The sequence below is a fragment of the Rhinopithecus roxellana genome, chromosome 14, assembly GCF_007565055.1.
Source record: "Rhinopithecus roxellana isolate Shanxi Qingling chromosome 14, ASM756505v1, whole genome shotgun sequence".
Classification (NCBI taxonomy): Eukaryota; Metazoa; Chordata; class Mammalia; order Primates; family Cercopithecidae; genus Rhinopithecus; species Rhinopithecus roxellana.
Window position 1 is genome coordinate 79,072,566 of NC_044562.1, and position 21,009 is coordinate 79,093,574.

The 21,009-nt window shown below is 41.2% G+C and overlaps 1 protein-coding gene across 1 annotated transcript in view; it reads left to right on the plus strand.

The window, feature by feature from the left end:
- The window catches only part of LRP2 (LDL receptor related protein 2), a 227,082-nt gene extending 206,731 nt beyond the window's left edge, over window positions 1-20,351 (plus strand). The window contains exons 70-80 of the mRNA XM_030916829.1: window positions 2,814-3,034; window positions 3,877-4,053; window positions 7,727-7,846; window positions 9,973-10,063; window positions 10,910-10,977; window positions 11,149-11,269; window positions 11,821-11,950; window positions 13,009-13,110; window positions 14,775-14,882; window positions 18,385-18,456; window positions 18,639-20,351. Of these exons, the coding sequence (XP_030772689.1) occupies window positions 2,814-3,034; window positions 3,877-4,053; window positions 7,727-7,846; window positions 9,973-10,063; window positions 10,910-10,977; window positions 11,149-11,269; window positions 11,821-11,950; window positions 13,009-13,110; window positions 14,775-14,882; window positions 18,385-18,456; window positions 18,639-18,806 (1,378 nt within the window). The 3' untranslated portion in view covers window positions 18,807-20,351. The remainder of the gene's footprint in view (window positions 1-2,813; window positions 3,035-3,876; window positions 4,054-7,726; window positions 7,847-9,972; window positions 10,064-10,909; window positions 10,978-11,148; window positions 11,270-11,820; window positions 11,951-13,008; window positions 13,111-14,774; window positions 14,883-18,384; window positions 18,457-18,638) is intronic.
- Window positions 20,352-21,009: the final 658 nt, after the last annotated feature.

Consider the following 21,009-nt stretch of genomic DNA (forward strand, 5'->3'; position numbering starts at 1 on the left):
CTTGGCTCACTGCAACCTCTGCCTCCCAGATTCAAGTGATTCTCCTGCCTCAGCCTCCTGGCAGCTAGGATTATAGGCACCCACCACCACACCTGGCTAATTTTTGTATTTTCAGTAGAGATAGGGTTTCACCATGTTGGGCAGCCTGGTCTCAAACTCCTGACCTCAGGTGATCCACCTGCCTCGGCCTCCCAAAGTGCTGGAATTACATGCGTGAGCCACTGCACCCGGCCAGAAATTCTTATTTTTGTCTTTGTAATTCCTTTTTCTCTAGAATGGCTCAGTGTAGTCCTGGGAGGGATAGGAAGTAAGAAAGGAGTGAGAAAGGGTTTCACACTGCCTAAGGCCTCCAGACTCAACCTACAACCTTCTCATTTCATGATCCATTTGAAAGGTTCATTATCCATAAGTTTTATAAGCATAAACATATGTGATATGTTAAAGCTTCTTACAGCTTCTGTGGTGGTATCAGATCTGCCAGTGGGTCCAAAGGATGATGAAGATGACAACTACTGATAATGCCACTGACAGCAATGAAAAGTGCCAACGTTTATTATATTCTTGCTGTGTGTCAGCTACTCTGCTAAGTGTCCTACATATATAAACTCATTTGATTCGTACAAAGGACCTATAAATTAGTCATAGGTTTCTATCCCTTATTTACATAGATGGGTAAAATGACACCATGGTCCTTTAGTCAGCAACTGTTGACTGTAATATAAGATGGAAAGGGAGAATTGTCATGCGGAAATTGCTGGAAAACACTGTGATAGTTCTCCTACCTTACAAGGGTCCGGGGAAGCTCTATGGAGAAAGTAGCACTGAATTGAATGTTGAAGGTTGGGATCCACTGCTAGTATAACCGGTGATAAAGTATGTGACATGTGAGGTCAGTGTGGGTGAGAGTGAGAAGGGCCACTTCCTAGAGAAAGTGGGACTGACATGGAATCTGGATAGATGTCTTGGGTACAGATAGGCAAAGGAGCCAGGCCGGTTGTTCAGAAGCTCAGGGAATAGCATAAACGAAGTCATGGAGGAAACAAAAATCATTCTGTGTATCTTTTGTGTGTTTTTTCCATTCCATTCCTTACCTTTTGTTTTCTTAGTTTTGAGTATTTAATACTTTTAAATGAAATTGAATTAATTAATTTATTTATATAAACAGGGTCTTGCTCTGTCACCCGGACTGGAGTGCAGTGGCATGATCATAGCTCACTGCAGCCTCAAAATCCTGGGCTCAAGCAGTCCCCTGCCTCAGCCTTCTACTTGCACAGCACCATGCCTGGCTTATTATCTTTAAAAAAACAGTTTTATTAAAATGTAATTCACATGTGGTATGTATGGTATGATACAACTTACCCATTTAAAGTGTACAATTCACTGGCTTTTAGTATATGCAGAGTTGTGTATCCATCATCACAATCAGTTTTAAAGCATTCTCATCACCCTACAAAGAAACCCTGTTCCTCTGAGCCACCATTTTCCTGCCCTCAGTAACTGCTCATCTGCTCTCTGTCTCTATAGATTTGCCTATTCTGGACATTTCCTACAAATGGAATCCTGCAGTATGTGGTTCTTTGTGACTAGCTTCTTTCACATGTGTGTCCTTTTGAATGAAAACCAAACAAGGTGGTATTTACTAGCTGTTGAGACTTTAAAGGCCCCTGGCTGCATTTTTTCCAGAGCCCAGTTTGTCTAAAATCTATGCATTCCTCAGTAGAATTTAAAACTTGGTCTGTGCCTGATGACTGGTTTAGACTAGAGACTGAAAAGCCGCGGCTGGTTCTATATGGCCCATAGAACATATTTGGCTGGGACAACACGGAGCTTTAAGATTTTTTTTTTTAATGTAGTGCTGACATTTAAAATTTAAGAAAAGAAATAAAATCTGTATTTGTTGCTTTGGAAATCAGAGGAACAGATTACACTGGGTAGGTCTGCCTTCCTGGGCACTGACACAGGGTCTTGCTCTCCCCATCACTTGATATTTACAACCAGGATCTCTCCTCATTCCCTCATTCATCTTACATAACTGTTCCTCTCCAGGTATTTGAAATCACGTAATCCTTGGTCTAGGTAATTCTTCAATGTCAGATCATCTTTGCTTACATACACCCTTGCTCTACAATTAATTATTAATTGGATGCAAAATACACATTTAAAAAGAGTTGCCGGGTGTAGTGGATCACTCCTGTAATCCCAACACTTTGGGAGGCTGAGGCGGGCAGATTGCTTGAGTCCAGGAGTTCAAGACCAGCCTGGGCAACATTGGTGAAACCACATCTCTACTAAAAATACAAAAAACTAGCCAGACATGGTGGCACACGCCTGTAGTCCTAGCTACTCAGGAGGCTGAGGTGAGTGGAGCGCTTGAGCCCAGGAGTGTGGTGAGCCATGATTGTGCCGCTGCATTCCAGCCTGGGCAACAGAGTAGCTACATGAAGATAGAAATCTTTGTATGTTTTGTTCTCTGATAGATCCCGAACACAGAACAGTGCCTCTCACACAGTAGGCCTTCAATAATATTTCTTGAAGAGTGAACAGCTTTCATAATGCATTTTAAAGGGTCTGAATATCCATCCTTTGGCCAATTTTCTATTAAGGAGTTGCAGTTTTCAAGAAGGATAAATCACACATGCTCTTGTGCCGCTATTTTTGCTCCCCTTGTTCTGTAAAATATAAAACTGGTGTCACTGAGCACCCAGGTCCCTGAGACAAACAGCTGGTTTCCCTGTAGGTAATGCCCTGTGCTCTGCCGTAGTGGAGAAGTCCCACCAGGTGAGATGCTACAATGAAGAAATCTTCTGTTACAGGCTTATGTTCTGGACTGACTGGGGAAAGGAACCTAAAATTGAGTCTGCCTGGATGAATGGAGAGGACCGCAACATCCTGGTTTTCGAGGACCTTGGTTGGCCAACTGGCCTTTCTATTGATTATTTGAACAATGACCGAATCTACTGGAGTGACTTCAAGGAAGACGTTATTGAAACCATAAAATATGATGGAACTGATAGGAGAGTCATTGCAAAGGAAGGTTAGAAATGAGTTAGAATGTAATATATTAAATTACTAATTAATATATTTCTAATGTCTTTGCCTGTTTTTTCAAGAAGGAGCCCTGCTCTTAGGAAACGGCTTATATAGTTTTTTAGATACCACCCCTCCACCCCCACTAACTCCCACCTGCTGGATTAAATGCAGATGAGTTCATTAGCAATAATTAAATCCTTTTTTTTTATATACAACTTAAAAAAAATGCTTCTCAGCAGAAGATATTGAAATAACTGAGTTTCCTGTTAGGTTGCCCCAGTAGAGGTGGTTTCATGTATACCAATGTTAATTCATATCTAACCGCTTCTGGACACATTCATTTTCACTTTACTAGATTGCCCAGTATGCACAACTGTAAATATCTAGAAGGAGAGGAACATTTTTTGTTGTTGTTGTTGTTGTTGTTGTTGTTGTTGTTGTTGTTCAGACTGTGCAGAATTGCAATGACCCAGCACATACCACATTTTTTCTATTTGGTCAGATAGATGTCTTAGGTTCAAAAGAAAACATAAAATCTTGCCATGTAAATTGTTTTCCAAAAATGCAACAAAATCAGTCACTTGATAGTGAGCTAGGGCCCTATGATTGGTGTCGGGTGGTATATACATCAATGTGGTTTAATTTCTATCTTCTTGACCTCCTAGTGCAGCACGCTTTCACAGTCCCATGTATCTAAAATCAGCCTGAATATTCCCAGAGCTTCAAGGCATTGTATGAGGGAATAATTCAAACAGAATGACATCACATCTAGAAGTGGTGGTAGAGTGTAGTGGGTATTTTCTTTTCAGTAACCTTTTGTTTTGTTTTTCCCCTGTGGGTAAGCAGCAATGAACCCTTACAGCCTGGACATCTTTGAAGACCAGTTATACTGGATATCTAAGGAAAAGGGAGAAGTATGGAAACAAAATAAATTTGGGCAAGGAAAGAAAGAGAAAACGCTGGTAGTGAACCCTTGGCTTACTCAAGTTCGAATCTTTCATCAACTCAGATACAATAAGTCAGGTAATCACCAACTTTGGTACAAGATGCTCCTCATTACTTGAAAACCTTATTTCAAAATAATGGCTATATTGCTGGAAGATGGCAGTAGATAACAACAGGCTAATCTCTTGGTGCATGAAAGGGGTGTGTGTGTATGTACGTGTGCTGGAGGAGAGGAGCGTTTTAACCATTTTAACCAAAGAAAGATAAAATTGGAGGTCAAATGAAATTATGCAAACTACCAGCAGATAAGTAAAAATTTATTAGCCTTCATTATTGTTTGGAGTTACGGATATGTACTTCTAGGCCACAGAATCCAGCAGACATCAGTCCCCCGCTAAGTGTGAATTGGGTTAACAAGTCACAAAATGGGTTTCATAGGCATCAAAAATCTTATCTTTCCCATTGCAAGGCTAGGCCAGTCATGTGCCTTCCTACCTGCACCTCTGTCTCACTTTCCTAGTTCTGGGCCCTGCTTCCTCAGGTTACCTGTGCGCTAATTCGTCCTTCAGCAGTGTATGGAGCAAGATGAAAGGCAAAGGGAAGTGAGGAAAGGAAATAGCCTATTCTCTCTTCAGTGTTAATTCAGACATCTGTTACTTCAATTACCTTATAAAGACCTCCCAAACCTTATAAAGACATTTTATTCTCATCCCAAGTAAAGAAACTGAGGCTGAGACAGATTTAGTAACTTGTGTGCCTAAGTCACATAAAAAATGGGTGAGTTTTAATCTCAGAAATGAAATAATTTTTAGGTTCAATTCTATCCAACCCAAAACTCAGCATCTTGCTGTATTGGCCCAGTGTTCAGTATGCCAAAGTCCCAGGTTGAATGCTATGGATATGTGGCCTTTGACAAGTCACTCCCTTCCTGTCCCCACATGTGAGTCATGGGTGGAGTCCGGGGTTTTCTTGAGTCTGCTGATATTTTGAGACCCTAATCAGCCTTGAAAACTTGCAACTCAGAGCTGAGACTCCCATGAGATGACAGGGGTGGCAAATGCCTTTTCTAGGTCATGGCTCCCTTGTTTTGGAAGTAGTACCACCTGTCTCCAAAATGCTCCAGAAAACTCCAGACCCTACCAATAGAATAGCTTTTGTACCCGAAGTGCCCTTGCAGCTTTCACACTTGGCCATTTTAAAGGTAGGAGAGGAAGGCACAGTACACCTGGAAAGGCCATCTCCCCTCCCTACCACCTCTGGACCCTGAGGAGAAGGCAGAGGAAAGTCTGGAGGCTGCCCCTGAAGGAAAAGCATCTCAGCCAGCTGATGCTCAGGGAAGGGCGGCCCCTTTGGAAAGTGCTGGTGGAGTGGGGGTGGGAGTGGGGAGTACAGCTCCAGCCCAGCTGTGCTAGAAGAGCATCTTGTTTGAACCAAGAGTTCTGAAATTTGAGCATGCCTCAGAATTATCTGGAGAACTTGTTAAACATAGATTCTTGGGCCCCATCTGTTGGACTTCTGATGCAATATGCCTGAGGTGGCCTAAGAATTTGCATTTCTTTTTTATTTTTTTATTTTTAATTTTTTTTATTATACTTTAAGTTCTAGGGTACATGTGCATAATGCGCAGGTTTGTTACATATGTATACTTGTGCCATGTTGGTGTGCTGCACCCATCAACTCGTCAGCACCCATCAATTCGTCATTTATATCAGGTATAACTCCCAATGCAATCCCTTCCCCCTTCCCCCTCCCCATGATAGGCCCCGGTGTGTGATGTTCCCCTTCCCGAGTCCAAGTGATCTCATTGTTCAGTTCCCACCTATGAGTGAGAACATGCGGTGTTTGGTTTTCTGTTCTTGTGATAGTTTGCTAAGAATGATGGTTTCCAGCTGCATCCATGTCCCTACAAAGGACGCAAACTCATCCTTTTTTATGGCTGCATAGTATTCCATGGTGTATATGTGCCACATTTTTTTAATCCAGTCTGTCACAGATGGACATTTGGGTTGATTCCAAGTCTTTGCTATTGTGAATAGTGCTGCAATAAACATACGGGTGCATGTGTCTTTATAGCAGCATGATTTATAATCCTTTGGGTATATACCCAGTAGTGGGATGGCTGGGTCATATGGTACATCTAGTTCTAGATCCTTGAGGAATTGCCATACTGTTTTCCATAATGGTTGAACTAGTTTACAATCCCTCCAACAGTGTAAAAGTGTTCCTATTTCTCCACATCCTCTCCAACACCTGTTGTTTCCTGATTTTTTAATGATTGCCATTCTAACTGGTGTGAGATGGTATCTCATTGTGGTTTTGATTTGCATTTCTAACAAGTTCTCCTGTGACGTTGATGCTGCTGGTTCAGCGACCACATTTTGAGAACCGCTGCTCTAGTCCCTTGCTACTCAGAGTGTGAGTCATGGGCCAGGAACCTTGGGATCCTATGGGAGCTGGCTAGAAATGCAGTCTCTCAGGCCCACCTCAGACCTTCTGAATCAGAATCTGCATTTTAGCAAGATTCCCCAGGTGACTGGTAGCACATTCACATTTGAAAAGCTCCACTCTGGAGGGCTGACAAAATGGTAATGAGACAGATATTGATGGAGGCTTTTGGAAAATGTCTTATTAATTTATAGCTATGCTTTGTCTATGGTTACATCTTGAATGACGGACAATCAGGATCACAGAATGTTAGTCTGAAAAGGAATGTAAAGATTATCCACTCCAGTGCAACCCTTGGATAAATCATAATATATGCTAAGGTAGAAATAATAAGATTCTAGACTTACCTGGGGAGCTTTTGATGGTAATACTTGAGCTCTCTCTCAGACCAATTTAAATCTGAATCTCTGTGAATGGGCATCAGTAATTTTTCTTTTCTTTTTTTTTTTTTTTGAGACGGAGTCTCACTCCATGGCCCAGGCTGGAGTGCAGTGGCGATCTCGGCTCACTGCAAGCTCCACCTCCCGGGTTCACGCCATTCTCCTGCCTTAGCCTCCCGAGCAGCTGGGACTACAGGCGCCCGCCACCACGCCCGGCTAGTTTTTTGTATTTTTAGTAGAGACGGAATTTCACCATGTTAGCCAGGATGGTCTTGATCTCCTGACCTCATGATCCACCCACCTCAGCCTCCCAAAGTGGTGGGATTACAGGCGTGGGAACCACCACACCCGGCCTGGCATCAATAGTTTTGAATAGCTCCCAGATGATTCTGAGGAATCATTGCTCTAAATTCCCTTTTCTTGCAATTAAGGTAACTGAAACCCAGAAGAAAAGTCTCCTTGAAGGGTTGGGGTGGAAATCACATCCAGTATACTTTGGATAGACCATCTGTTATGATCTATCCAGATTTGGGTAGTGACAAATCTTGATATAATATGTGGATCTCACTGGTCTTTGGAACCATCTCAAGTTGTTTAGCACTGAGTAGATTTTCAGGTTAGTCAGTGAACCAGATACTCACCTTCCAAACCTCTCAGGGCAGCAGAGAAGGTAAGTGATGCCAATAGAAAATGTGAGTGGTACAGAAATCCGGAGGGCCCAGAGAGGGACTATCCCACTGCAGTGTGGTGGCAGAGATGATAGTGTAAATGAGGGTGAGTAGCCAACTGACACGTGGACTAGAGGTGTTGGGATGCTGCCTAGACTCTGCTGTCACCTGGCAGAGCTACTTCCAGTTGCTGGGTATGTCTGTAGTCAGGTTATTCATTCTGTCAGGACCTAACTGCTGTTCTCACCTGCTTTCCAGTGCCCAACCTTTGCAAACAGATCTGCAGCCACCTCTGCCTTCTGAGACCTGGAGGATACAGCTGTGCCTGTCCCCAAGGCTCCAGCTTTATAGAGGGGAGTACCACTGAGTGTGATGCAGGTAGGAGCACTGCTGGAGCAGCCACAGGGGCCTGGGAGCACTCCTCTGCTGCCTGCAGGAGTCTGAAGAATCCCTGTATGCTGGGTCCTTGCAGCAGAGTGGGGATGGCTGGAAGGAGGAATAAGGGATGTGGGAGGTATGAACAGAGCTGAGTGGAACTTAGGGGGCAAACAGAACCGTGTTCCAGTGACTGCTGAGAGTTATTTGCTAAGAGCTGTAGAAATACAGATTCAGTGCCCCTAAATCTATTGCTGTGTTGTTTTGTAAAAACATTTTGAAGAGTGACTTTTTATAAGACCTCTACCTCAAGCTGGATTCCCGTTGCCCCAGAATCCACTCAACCTTAACTGGAGCTCCTCAGGGTAGAGAACCATGTTCAGTTTTGACAACTGAAAAAGGGCTACCTTTTGAAAAGTGCTTTATGTTATAAAGAGATGAAGACCAGCATGAGGAAGCTGTGGTTTAATTCTCGTCCCAAATGCTGTGGGTGATCTATTCTTGGCAAGACTTTTTTCAGTGACTCTTTTAAGGAGTTAATAAGCCAGGCGGGAACAACTAGTGTCCCTAACTAGCATCTGGTGCTGGAAAAACCTGTGAAAAAGTCATCCTGCAATTCACTAGTGGCCTATTTTATGGCTCACATCCTTGGGGCCTTCCCCCAGTTTTAGCTGATGGGGAAAGGAAAACGCTTAACCATCTTCTACCACCAGGGGGAGCAGGCAGTTAGACCAGGGACCACCGTTTGATTCATTCCAAATAGGCTGAAAAGTTGGCAGGTTTAGGGAATGAATCCAGGGACAAAAAAACTGCTTCTTGTCTCCCCTCTTCCCCTACTCTTGCACTCATCCCAACACTACTGGGGAAATATTGATAGGAATCCATTATTTCGAGCAATATTTGGAACAAAATGACAATTTCAGGCTTATGAAATTTGTTCTATACCGTGGATAGATTGTTTTGCCACTTAATGCAATTTCACATTGTAGGAGCAGCGTGGTCCTGGTTGTCAGCTCATCTACTACTTTTCCCATTTAAACTTTTTGCCAAGCGGATTTCATCAAGATTCTTGTTTTAAATAATTTTAACCGAAGTAAGCACATGAATGATGGCAGTCATTCCATATAGGGCTTCAGTTTGGTATAATAATTAAGCGATTAGTCCAGTGAGATTTCTTGAGTGCCAGCTATGTTTCAGGCACTGTTCTAAGTGCTAGAGGTAACAGAAGTGAACAAAACAGACAAGCTCCCTGTGTGTATTGAGTTTACATTCTAAGAGGACAATAAATAGAGAAGTCAATAAATATATAGTAGGTCAGGTGGTACTATGGAGAAAAGGAAGGCAGGGGAAGAGGGATGAGGATGGATTGGGTGGGGATTCTCCTTTAGATAGTGTTCAGGGAAGACCTGTCTGATACAGTGAACATTAAGTAGAGACTCAGATTGAAGGACTGAGCCAGGAGGGTATCCAGACTCTTTAAATAATATACACATGTGACCTATACTTATTAAGCACCTTCAACATATAAGACACTGAAGCACTAATACCCCGTCAGGCATATCCTGGGAGTATGTATGGGCCTAGCTGGGAGCAGGGACCTGGAGTAAGGGCAGTTTGGGAGGACTTGAAAACTCAGGAGCTCTCTAGCTAGCTGTCTATCAAATATCTCTTCATGTGTAGCTATGTGACTGCCTGTTGACTGATCAATTACTGATGCTTTGGTGCCTTTAGTAGAAGTTTCAAGGTGGGCCTACATTAAACTCTTGGTTTTAACTGAGTTCATGGAGAATTCTGAAAACTTCAAATGAGAATGTGAACATTTTAAGAGATTATTTTACCACTAGGTTCTTGTAACTATTAATATATGTGCCCCAGAGTCTAGTACCTCTCCATTGTTTTTTGGGAAAAATTCTATAAACTGCCTCCTTTCTTTCCACTAAATGTATGTTACTCTCCAAGACCTTAAGGAAATTCACTGGACTTAGGGGGGGAAGGTAAGCTTTGACAGGGAGACTAATTGGCTGGCTGGCCCGCCCCTCCTCCCAACCCTAACCCGGGCCGGATTGCATGGTGTGGGCACTCTGCTGAGTACAGCTGACTAACACTTGCATGGCTTTCCCTTCCTGCAGCCATCGAACTGCCTATCAACCTGCCCCCCCCATGCAGGTGCATGCACGGAGGAAATTGCTATTTTGATGAGACTGACCTCCCCAAATGCAAGTAAGTCTGAATGTTGAGGTCCCAGCTATAGACCTTGCCTCTGCTGGGGAAATTTGAGACCTTAAAGTAGCCAGGAAAACAAATACAAGAACCTCACTAGTTCACTAATTCTTACATTTTAACCAGCTTGCCTTCCCTTGAGGGAGTCCACGGAGAACTGAGGCAGTGCTTCTTTAGCTAGAATGTGCATAGGAATCCCGTGGAGATCTGGTTCAAGATCTCCATTGTCATGCACACAGATTCTGCATTTCTAACAAGCTTTGGGTGAGGCCACAGGGTCTTGGACCACACTTTGAGGAGCAAGGAGTTAGAGAAATGGCAGCAGCATTTTCCTACTCACCTGGTATTGTTAATTACAACAGGGCTGTGGGAGAAGAGCTGTCTGCAGGGCTGCTTTAGCACAAGGCACTCATAATGAGCAGAAAGACTGGGATGAAGATTTGGAAAGAAGACTGTGTTGAGTAAACTCTTAACATGGAGCAAGATAAATAGATGTCTTTAAAAAGAATTTACTGAAAGCATATAAAAGAAAAAAACATAACCATGGTTTCCATTTGTACTCTCTAAGGAAGCATTGCATAGATTAGACACCAGCAGGTTTTCGTGACCAGACTCACCCCATCGGTGCCACAGCTACTCCATTAAAAGTGAATTTCTAAAATCAGAGCACTGTTCTTTCTGCTTGTCTTCTCTTGGCAGAATAAACAAAAGTCATGCAGGATACATTGTCTGTTCAACATGTAATTTATGCAATCAAAGCTCTCTCTACTTCAGGATGTGCTCAGAAAAATACAATAGAAGCCTAAGAACATAACAGCTAGTGAATGATTTTGTTTTTCCTTTCAGGTGTCCTAGCGGCTACACCGGAAAATATTGTGAAATGGCGTTTTCAAAAGGCATCTCTCCAGGAACAAGTAAGTTTTAAGAATGTGAGCAACCTGGAAATTACTCATAGCCCCTTCATTGAATGCTGTCACAGCTTTTCTACTTAACTCAGTCTTTGAAGGAGTGGTTCTAGTCCCCAGTTTCTGCCAGGATTGCGGGCTCCCGTGTGTTGATGTGCTCTCTGCTCTCTTCTTCTATAGCCGCAGTAGCTGTGCTGTTGACAATCCTCTTGATCATCATAATTGGAGCTCTGGCAATTGGCGGATTCTTCCACTATAGGAGAACCGGCTCCCTTTTGCCTGCTCTGCCCAAGCTGCCAAGGTCAGTTTCATTATGGGGAACGTTGATGTTTGAAGCCTAAGTAATTCATAGGAAGCCATGGGAAGGACTTAGTTTTCTTTCTAAGTTAAAAAAGCACAATACGCAGTTCACCTATTCCACAGAAACAAAAAGTAGTGAGGATGTAAAGCAGTCACTTCAAATCACAACTTTAGTCAAATGCTTCTCTAAAGCCTGAGTGACAAGCTGTGTTTTGTAGTCCAAATGGTTGTGCCTACTGGTAGGTGTTCAGGTCAGAGAGAAGTGAAAAGGCAGCTGTGTGATGGCCCAGGCTTTATCCTTCTATGTGCTGGACTCTTTTTCTTTTAGATCTCATGGTTCAGGAATGTGCTTTAACGTTTCCAGGTAGCTAAGGGAACTTACTACCATATTTGACAGTGTAAATTCAGAGTGGGAATTGAGCATTACATTTAAGGAAGATTTAGCAATGTGGAGGAAAGGGTACTATTACGAAAGGTTGTATTTGTTGTTTTTGTTGCTGTTGTTGTTGTTGTTTTAAATAACAAGACACTATTTTGGTTGCTTCTTTCCAGCTTAAGCAGTCTTGTTAAGCCCTCTGAAAATGGGAATGGGGTGACCTTCAGATCAGGGGCAGATCTTAACATGGATATTGGAGTGTCTGGTTTTGGACCTGAGACTGCTATTGACAGGTCAATGGCAATGGTGAGTATGGTTTCAAAATGATTATTTGAAGGTTGTCATTTATAGAATAAATACTTTTTATAAAGAATAAAATTCACCTAAAGAAGACTGAAGTACAGCAGGAGGCCTCTCAGAATAAAGTCTGCACTACACAAACCAAGTTAGGAAACATTAGGCTTGTTGCTGAAAGGTGTCTAAAAACATTGGTAATAAAATTGGAATTTACCCCTGCTCTAAGCCACGCTGTTGAATTGGAATCATGAACAGTCTTAAGTTTAACTTGAATATTGAAGAGCTTTCTGGTTTTTTTGAGGGTGGTGTGTGGGGAGGACATGATATTTTGTTTTTATTTGATGACATTTTATATGTATAAAAGGAGTAGGGAACTATATTTTTCCTAGTGTCATATATTTTTCTGCCAATGTATATGATGAAATAAACAGTGATTTTAGAGTTGGCATTGTCCAGACCACGGCTCTGCCACCTACTAAGTATGTGAAAATAGACATGGAGCTTGATATCTCTGACCCTCATTGTCCCTGTTGGTAAAATAGGTACAATAATACCTCCTGGGAGGACCAAATGAAATACTTTGTGAGGGGGCTCCCACAGTCTTGGCACTGAGGGGGCTTTCTGTAATCAGTATTGGGAAACCACTTTCAGAATTTTGTGTCTCCTTCAAATCTTTCATTTTTTCCCTTCCCTGAAAATATAATACTATCCATTCTTTTTCCTTCCCCTCTCTCCTTATTCTTCTTTTCTTCTTCCACTATTATCCTTTTCTCTGTTGCCCAGACCCAATTCCCAAGTGAGTTATTTAACAGAGTTTGGATATAAGAAAAATGCTTCTGTTTCCTTGAGTTGGTAAATGAGTGCATGTTATGTTACTTTGCATAACAATTTGCCATATGGAGGCCTTGTGTTTTGCTGGGTTTTTTTTTTTTTTTTTTTTGCAAGTTCTTTTTTGGGTAACTTTGGCATAGCACCTAGCATACCTCCAGGTGTGAGGAAGGCACCTTTCTTTGTGTGTGAACCAGATTAGTATGGTGTAATCTCTCTTTCTCTCTCTGTGCCATCAGAGTGAAGACTTTGTCATGGAAATGGGGAAGCAGCCCATAATATTTGAAAACCCAATGTACTCAGTCAGAGACAGTGCTGTCAAAGTGGTTCAGCCAACCCAGGTGAGAAACCATACAGTCTTTTCTTTCAGTTACTGCTGTCGCTGGATGTTAATCTATTGAGTTATGTCTTCTTAGGATTTTCCTAACCTTCCCTCCAAATGGAAGGAAGCATAGTGAGTGGTCCATGCTGCAGCTGCCCTATCTGTAGGAACAGGACCAACCCAAGGACATAAGACCTGAAAACAATCAGAATCCTGTTCTGTTGCAAGTGGTGGAGGTTTGGCAACCATGCCGGGGCTGCTGACCAAGAAACTTTCATTCTGAGTAGTGTCAGAGCAAGAGAGGTCTGAGTCCCTCCAGGGGCCTGGTAAACACAGTGCCTGAAGCACCACAGCTTCTCTACAAATACTTGTGGAATGAATGAGTGGAGAATTGTCAGGTCATTATACAGGAATTTGGAGACTGGGCCCACTTTCTGGTTGTTGCTGCCATCCCAAGCATGTGGTTTGAGGTGGATTAAAGGGAGAGGGACCTCTTATGCTTGCTATTGCAATACTTTCCTGAAAAGTACAAAAGTCTCTAGAGTTGATGGGCAGATATCTAAATTTCCTTGTTGCAGCCTTGTCACTCAGTCATCTTTAAGAAGAGCTGGGAGATGAAATAGGAATATAGGTGAAGGGAATAACTTTTCATAAGGTCTGCATCAATAGCCGCAGCACCACTTCTAGTGCTTGTCAACTGCGAACATGTGTCTCCTTTGTCACAACTATGGCCTTAGTGACAATGAATAACTGTCATTGTTAACACCTATACTCCTTTTGGACTCGAGATATGGCACATTTTAATACAGAAGCTAGAAATGTTTATTTTGCAAATATTTTGTGATTTTAAGATTGGAAATGTTTAAATCTTGAAAGCATTTTCCCTGATCCTTTGATAAACAGACATGAAAACTTTAATCACATGATAAAAAACATATGACATTTCATTTGACATCTTAACTTAAAATAAAACGAGTCCATGTATACAAATGCATATCCAAGTTTGAGAATAAACAAGTAATGAATGTGAAAATATAGGAAAAGGAGTGAATTGTCTGCCTTGTAGTTTATTATATATTCATGGTAATTTGGTCTTAAAAGGGAACCTTGGAATTGTATGAATGTTATAGAAAAATGCATAGAAGATTATTAATTCTATTATTCTCATCTTTTCAAAAATTCAGCCTCTTTTTAGTAGTACTATGAAATCTTAATTTCCAAAGATAGGATTTATTAATATTCAAAGAAATTATTAAGATCCAAAGATAGGATTCTCAGTTCATCAGTGAGGTTGGGGAATTATTCCTGCTGTTCTTCTAGGATTTGGCTTCCAGTATATAACTAGAGTATCTTTATCCAAAAATTTGGTCAACAGTGAGAGTAAGAAGGCATAGAGAATACAGTAGAAATTGCAAGTAGTAAGTGAGAGTGGGACCAGTGAGGGATGTATTTGCCTCCCAGGATTAAGGTATGAGGTAACTTAGTGGTTGCTGCTCTTGTTTTTGGGGCGGTGGGAGTGATGTTTAGTCCTGGCCTCTGGGTCATGCAATAAAAATGGTGCCTGATGATGTCTGTGGGAGAACAAGATGGCAAAAAGAGCCAGAGTTTGTACAAACTTTACAGCAAATTTATTTACTACTGAATTCTTTCAAAATTGGGTAAAGGCCTTTAATATGTCCACAGGTGACTGTATCTGGAAATGTGGATAATAAGAATTATGGAAGTCCCATAAACCCTTCTGAGATAGTTCCAGAGACAAGCCCAACTTCCCCAGCTGCTGATGGAACTCAGGTAAGTTGCTGACTCCTGAAATAATGTGGGATATGGAAAAACTTTGGGATGGCCGGGTTGTTATTAACCTTAAGCAAACAAGGGAGACTCTGACATGATCAAAGATCCCAAGATGTGTTGACAGTTAATAAATATAATTTTTTAAAAAGTCATAGATTGAAAAACTTTCCACCAAATAAAGCTACATTCTAACATTGAGTTGGGAATAATGTTCCTTGTAACATGGGAGAACATGTCACAAAGAAGAACAAGTAGACTTCTGGATCCAGTACCTTCAGACCAGGGACGTTGAAGTTGAGAAATAGACTCAGTATGAATAAAGATTTCACTGTGTCAAAGATACAGATGAAAGATTCTTCTCTGTGTGTCGTGATTTCTCTACAGCATGCATCTTTATTCCTGCTCCTGCTATTACCAATCTTTACCACTAGATGGCACGAATTTACATACTCTGCCCATTCATCATCCATCTGTTAATTATTGGCCAACCAATCATCTAACTAAAGTTATTGCTCTCGATGTGTCAGGCATGGTGTTTAATACTGGAGACTGAAAGAAAAAAATGCCAGTAGATGGAGCTTCTTAAACATGCCTGCAGGTCCTTTGCAATTGGTACACTATTTGTTCTGCAGGAAAAAATTCAATAAATATATTTGATATTAAACTCTGTATTAATGTGTATCATTAGTTTTAATGAATGCATATGCAGCTATCCCGATATTGCTGTTTGAATCTGGACAAACTGTTTTACCTCTGGAGCTAGAGTCCTCAATAATATTTCTCACTGGCGGCACTATTGGCATATTGAGTGGGACAGTTCTTTGTGCTACAAAACTGTCCTAGGCACTCAGGGAATTTCAGTATTTCTGGTTCCTGTCCACTAAATTCCAGTAGTGTCTTCCCTAATTCATTGTGACCCCATAAATCACCTCCTGTCCCCCAACACATGTGCACTCACTCTTAGTTGAGAACCACTAGGATCTGGAATATCTCTGTTCTAAGATTCTACGACCAATTTTGTGAAGTAATGTAAAGAAATGAAAGTCTAAGAGTAGTTGGAAATTTTACCATTTTATACAATCTTTATTTCTCAAAGTTCATAATCTATAAACATTGATATCTGGATAACTTGGCAGTCTCACTATCACCTTAAACATTGATTTCTGTTCTGCTCATTTAAATCAAAATAAAATTTGAACTAAATTGATGCTGAGAAGAGTCTCTATAAGGTTTCTGTATGCCTTCTCAAATTCCCTTATTTCTTCTTCTCATGTCACACACACACACACACACACACACTCACAAACATACATAAATATTGTCTAGAAAGGAATTTTCAGTCTCATATTTTTCAAGGGACTAAACATTTTTTCTTCAAGCTGTATTAAAAATGGATTTAGAAGATTAATTTTCCACAGACACATGGATACTTGAATGTCATATATTTGGTCCTCCAAACCTGAGTCAACCTCAAGCTAGTGCCAGATTTATTTTGTATTTTCAACATTTTTTCTCAGTCCATCTCTAGTCTAGTGATCTTCTTCACTAAATAGAGATTTTCCCCAGCTGGTGCAGGAAGGTGACTGTGGTGGGGAGGCTGAAACCTCTGCCTGCATGTCTGTTACCTCTGCCTGCATGTCTGTTACCTCTGCCTGCATGTGTGTTACCTCTGACCTGCATGTCTGTTATCAGAAACAAAATGTATACTGACGATCTTTCAAAGGAGAGCAGATCTTCGCTAATTGTAGTCCTTTCTTTCTCTTTCCCTTTATAATACCTTGGTTCCTCCTCTTACTTTTTTACATTAGTGAGGCTGAGACCCTCTAAAATGTGTCTTCCATGATACGTCCAGGGATCTTACTGTATTTCTTGCGTCCTGGGCACTGAGATAATAGCCAGCATGACTTAAAAGCAGTAGAAGTGCTTGGGTGAGATCACCTAGGTTGACTTGAACATGCCAGAGTCTCACAAATGTGTCTTTCATCCATAAATATGTTAAAAATCTAACAATTAAAAACATGGGCTGGGCGCGGTGGCTCACGCCTGTAATCCCAGCACTTTGGGAGGCCGAGGCGGGTGGATCACGACATCAGGAGTTCAAGACCAGCCTGGCCAACACAGTGAAACCCCGTATCTATTAAAAATGCAAAAATTAGCTGGGTGTGGTGGCACACGCCTGTAGTCCCAGCTACTCAGGAGGCTGAGTCAGGAGAATTGCTTGAACCCGGGAGGCAAAGGTTGCCATGAGCTGAGACTGCACCACTGCACTCCAGCCTGGGCGACAGAGCAAGACTTCATCTCAAAAAAAAAAAAAAAAAAAAAAAAAAAAAAAAATTCAGTTCTATCATTTTCCAAAAGTTACATTGATATGCGTAGGATCCCCCAAGGAGACAGAAACGAAAGTCAGCATTCCTTTTCTCCTGTTAGTAATTGCTTAACTCCAAGTTAGCCATTTCATTTTGAAGCAATGGCATCTAGGAGATTTTGGTCCGCCCCACTGAACTGTAAGGGCCCAGAGGCAGGGCTCTGACCTGAATGTCTTCATGTTCCCCTTGGGGGCACTATGTACAAAGCAGGAACTCACTTGAATGTGGGTTTAAGTGAAGACCTCTTCTACTTCTGTAGCCCTGTGTTCCCCACTCCTCCATAGGCTGGTCCCCTGCTTTCACAGAGTGAGAGACACCCCATAAAACCTGCGGGCTGCCTCAGCTTCTGTTGAGAGTTGACTGTCTGTTCCCTTGTCTGGCAGTCAGTACGACAGGCAACTTTTCAGTAAGGCGTGGGCCGCGTACCATGGTCCAGCGTGATTCTCTTTGGGTTCTCCAGTTTATGGGCCCCTGGGTCCCCTGAGTAATCATTACCTGCCCTTCTACCTGCAATTCAGTTGTGGAATCTTGCCGTGACTCAGCAAATATAGGATAATAAGTGTACCTACCTCTGGGGTTTGTTAAAAAAAAATCAGAAACTTATAAAACGCTTAGAGTAAGCACTCAATAAATGTTAGATGTTTTTGTTATTATTGTTATGATACAGGAGGGAATGGTGAAGGGAGAAGAGATACTCTTGAGTTGACCAAAGAGTGTTACTTTAGGGAATAAAAGTTATAGTTGGGCTTCGCCATCCCCACCCAATTTTCAGGCAGTCCCAGAAATCTCTTTTTCTCCAGATGCATATTGTGTGTGTCTGTTTCATGTGTTCTCTCTGTACTGAGGTAACCAGGTGATGTGCTTGTAGATACTATGGCACAAATTCTATAATATATAAATTTAAAATCAAAGAAATATTTAAAACCATTGGATGAAAAGAGCCCAGAGAGTTTCAGTTACTGTTCAGGGACCACAGGAGGAATTGAACAATTTACCACATGGGCTGAATCATGGTTCCAGGTCCCAAATTGCTTTACCCTTCAGTAAGAAGAAGCTTTAAAATTGAGACAGGAGGAAAAGAAACCCACAAAATCATACCATTACTGAGAGGTTTTTGTTTTCCCCTTTTCATTTAGGTGACAAAATGGAATCTCTTCAAACGAAAAACTAAACAAACTACCAACTTTGAAAATCCAATCTATGCACAGGTAATTTTTAACAACTTTTCTTAGCACAGACATTTTTTCTTAGAAATTATGTGGTTGGTTAAATTGGACACACACTTAGATTATTCTGAGCAGAGTGGCCACAAATAGTCTTCTTTATGAAAAACCGTGTATGTTGACCTTGGGGTAGTAAATGGCTGATTCCTGTTACGTTGTGTTCTTAGATGGAGAACGAACAAAAGGAAAATGTTGCTGCGACCCCACCTCCATCACCTTCGCTCCCTGCTAAGCCTAAGCCTCCTTCGAGAAGAGACCCAACTCCAACCTATTCTGCAACAGAAGACACTTTTAAAGACACTGCAAATCTTGTTAAAGAAGACTCTGAAGTATAGCTATACCAGCTATTTAGGGAATAATTAGAAACACACTTTTGCACATATATTTTTTACAAACAGATGAAAAAAGTTAACATTCAGTACTTTATGAAAAAATATATTTTTCTCTGTTTGCCTATAGTTGGAAATATCCTGTGTGTCTTTTTTTACTTATGCTGTCTCATATTTTTACAAATAATTATCACAATGTACTATATGTATATCTTTGCACTGAAGTTGTCTGAAGGTAATACTATAAATATATTGTATATTTGTAAATTTTGGAAAAATTATCCTGTTACTGAATTTGCTAATAAAGGTGTCTGCTGATTTGGGTGGTGATCATTATAGTAAATGATCCAATGAGAAAAGGAATGACTTGGGACCTTTAACTGTGTCTAAAGAAGAGGCACTGCTCGTATTTCCCATCAAATTATCTAGGAAAGGAGTCCAGGCCCCGCTCTTGGGTCCATTTTTACACATTAGCACTTAATTAATGTTCAATATTACATGTCAATTTGATTAATGGGTATGTTGATAGGGGCCACTATGTGTTGTGTAGACATCTGGACTCGACTGTAGACTCCTCAGATAATACAGAAGGTAGAAAAAGCAATTCAGTTTGGCCCTTCTGTGTGTTGGGATTGTCTAATCAGAACTCTCGTTTCATGTGTGTTCTCTCACTAGCTGCCAAGGCAGCATTTGTATTTGTGATGTCTATGAGGAAATCCTATATCATTAAGTGCCAGTGTCCTGCATTGAGTTTGTAGTTAATTAAATGAGCTCTTCTGCTTGATGGACCTTGGAGCAATTTCTCATTCAAGGTGGTCACCTACCCCAGTAGCTGGAGCTCAGTAGCTGAATTTCTGAAACCAAATTTGTGTCTTCATAAAATAAGGTGCAAAAAAAAAAAAAAAGAAAAGAAAAGAAAAAATACCAGTTAAGCAAAGCCTCAACTGGGTTTTTGTTTCTATGAAAATATCATTATAATCACTATTTATTTCCTAAGTTGAACCTGAATAGAAAGGGAAACCATTCTTTTTAAGCTTTTTATTAGGCTCTTTGGCTAAATGTGTACCTTCACATTAGAATGTACTGTACAGTCCAGATCTTTTCTTTATTTTTTTTTTTTTAAGAGATGGAGTCTTGCTATGTTGCCCAGGCTGATCTTGAAGTCCTGGGCTCAAGTGATCCTCCCAGCTCAGTCTCCTGAGTAGTTGGGATTATGGACGTGAGCCACTGTGCCCGGCTTCCAGCTCTTCTCTTAAATAGTGGGTATAGTCTGCACAATAGGAACCATGGCAGGAATACACACTTTCCCATAGCAAATAGCATTCCTGACTCTCTGTGCTAATATTGCACATTTGTTGAACAATGAATGAATGGACGGATGGATGGATGAATGAAACATATACTACTGATTATTTTATTCCAGAGTTCTCAAAATATTTGTTGCTCATATTTTGAGTGCTGATTGTAATTACTTGGAAATGTACTTTGATTAGATAAACAACTGGAAATAATGCTGCTGAAAAATTTCTAATAAATGTGTATTTTATCAGATGTTTTCTGTGTGCCTCATAAGCCCCGGTCATGAATCAATTGTATTTTGCTGTGTAAAAAGATTGAGGCTTTGAGTGCTCTTAGTCACACCAGTTCTGTACCACTCCCTCCCGGAATTGAATCCAGAGCAATTTGATTGAAAATCAAGCCTCCACATTCATTTTGTTTGTGTGCATGATAGTCTGGGATAAGTTATAGGAAACAACTCTCCAGAAATGAGTAGATATTAGAGTCCCAGGTAACCACCAGTATAGCCAGTCGTTGAATGCTGTCCATGGCTAAGGCAGAGCAGGGAGTGCATATTCCTGTTTCTCTAATAACTAGTGTTCCCCTAACAGTCATTTGTTCAAGAGGACGATTTCCCAGCCAGCTCCTTTAAGCATAGGCTGTGAACCATCTTCCCACTGTTAATCTCTCTGAGCCTCAGCTGCTGCCTCTATAAAATAGGGGGCTCGGTTGTGAGACCCCAATGTGGAAGTGTATATAGGGTGTAACCCAACACCCAGCATAAAATATACCCTCAATTGATGGAAGCCATGATTTATGAAGTAAAGGGAAAATGGAACAGCCATTTGTGTGTTTTAAAAAGTTCCTTGGGTGATTTAATGAAGAGCCTTGGTTGAAAATGATGATTCGAAATAGAAATGGCTGATCTTTC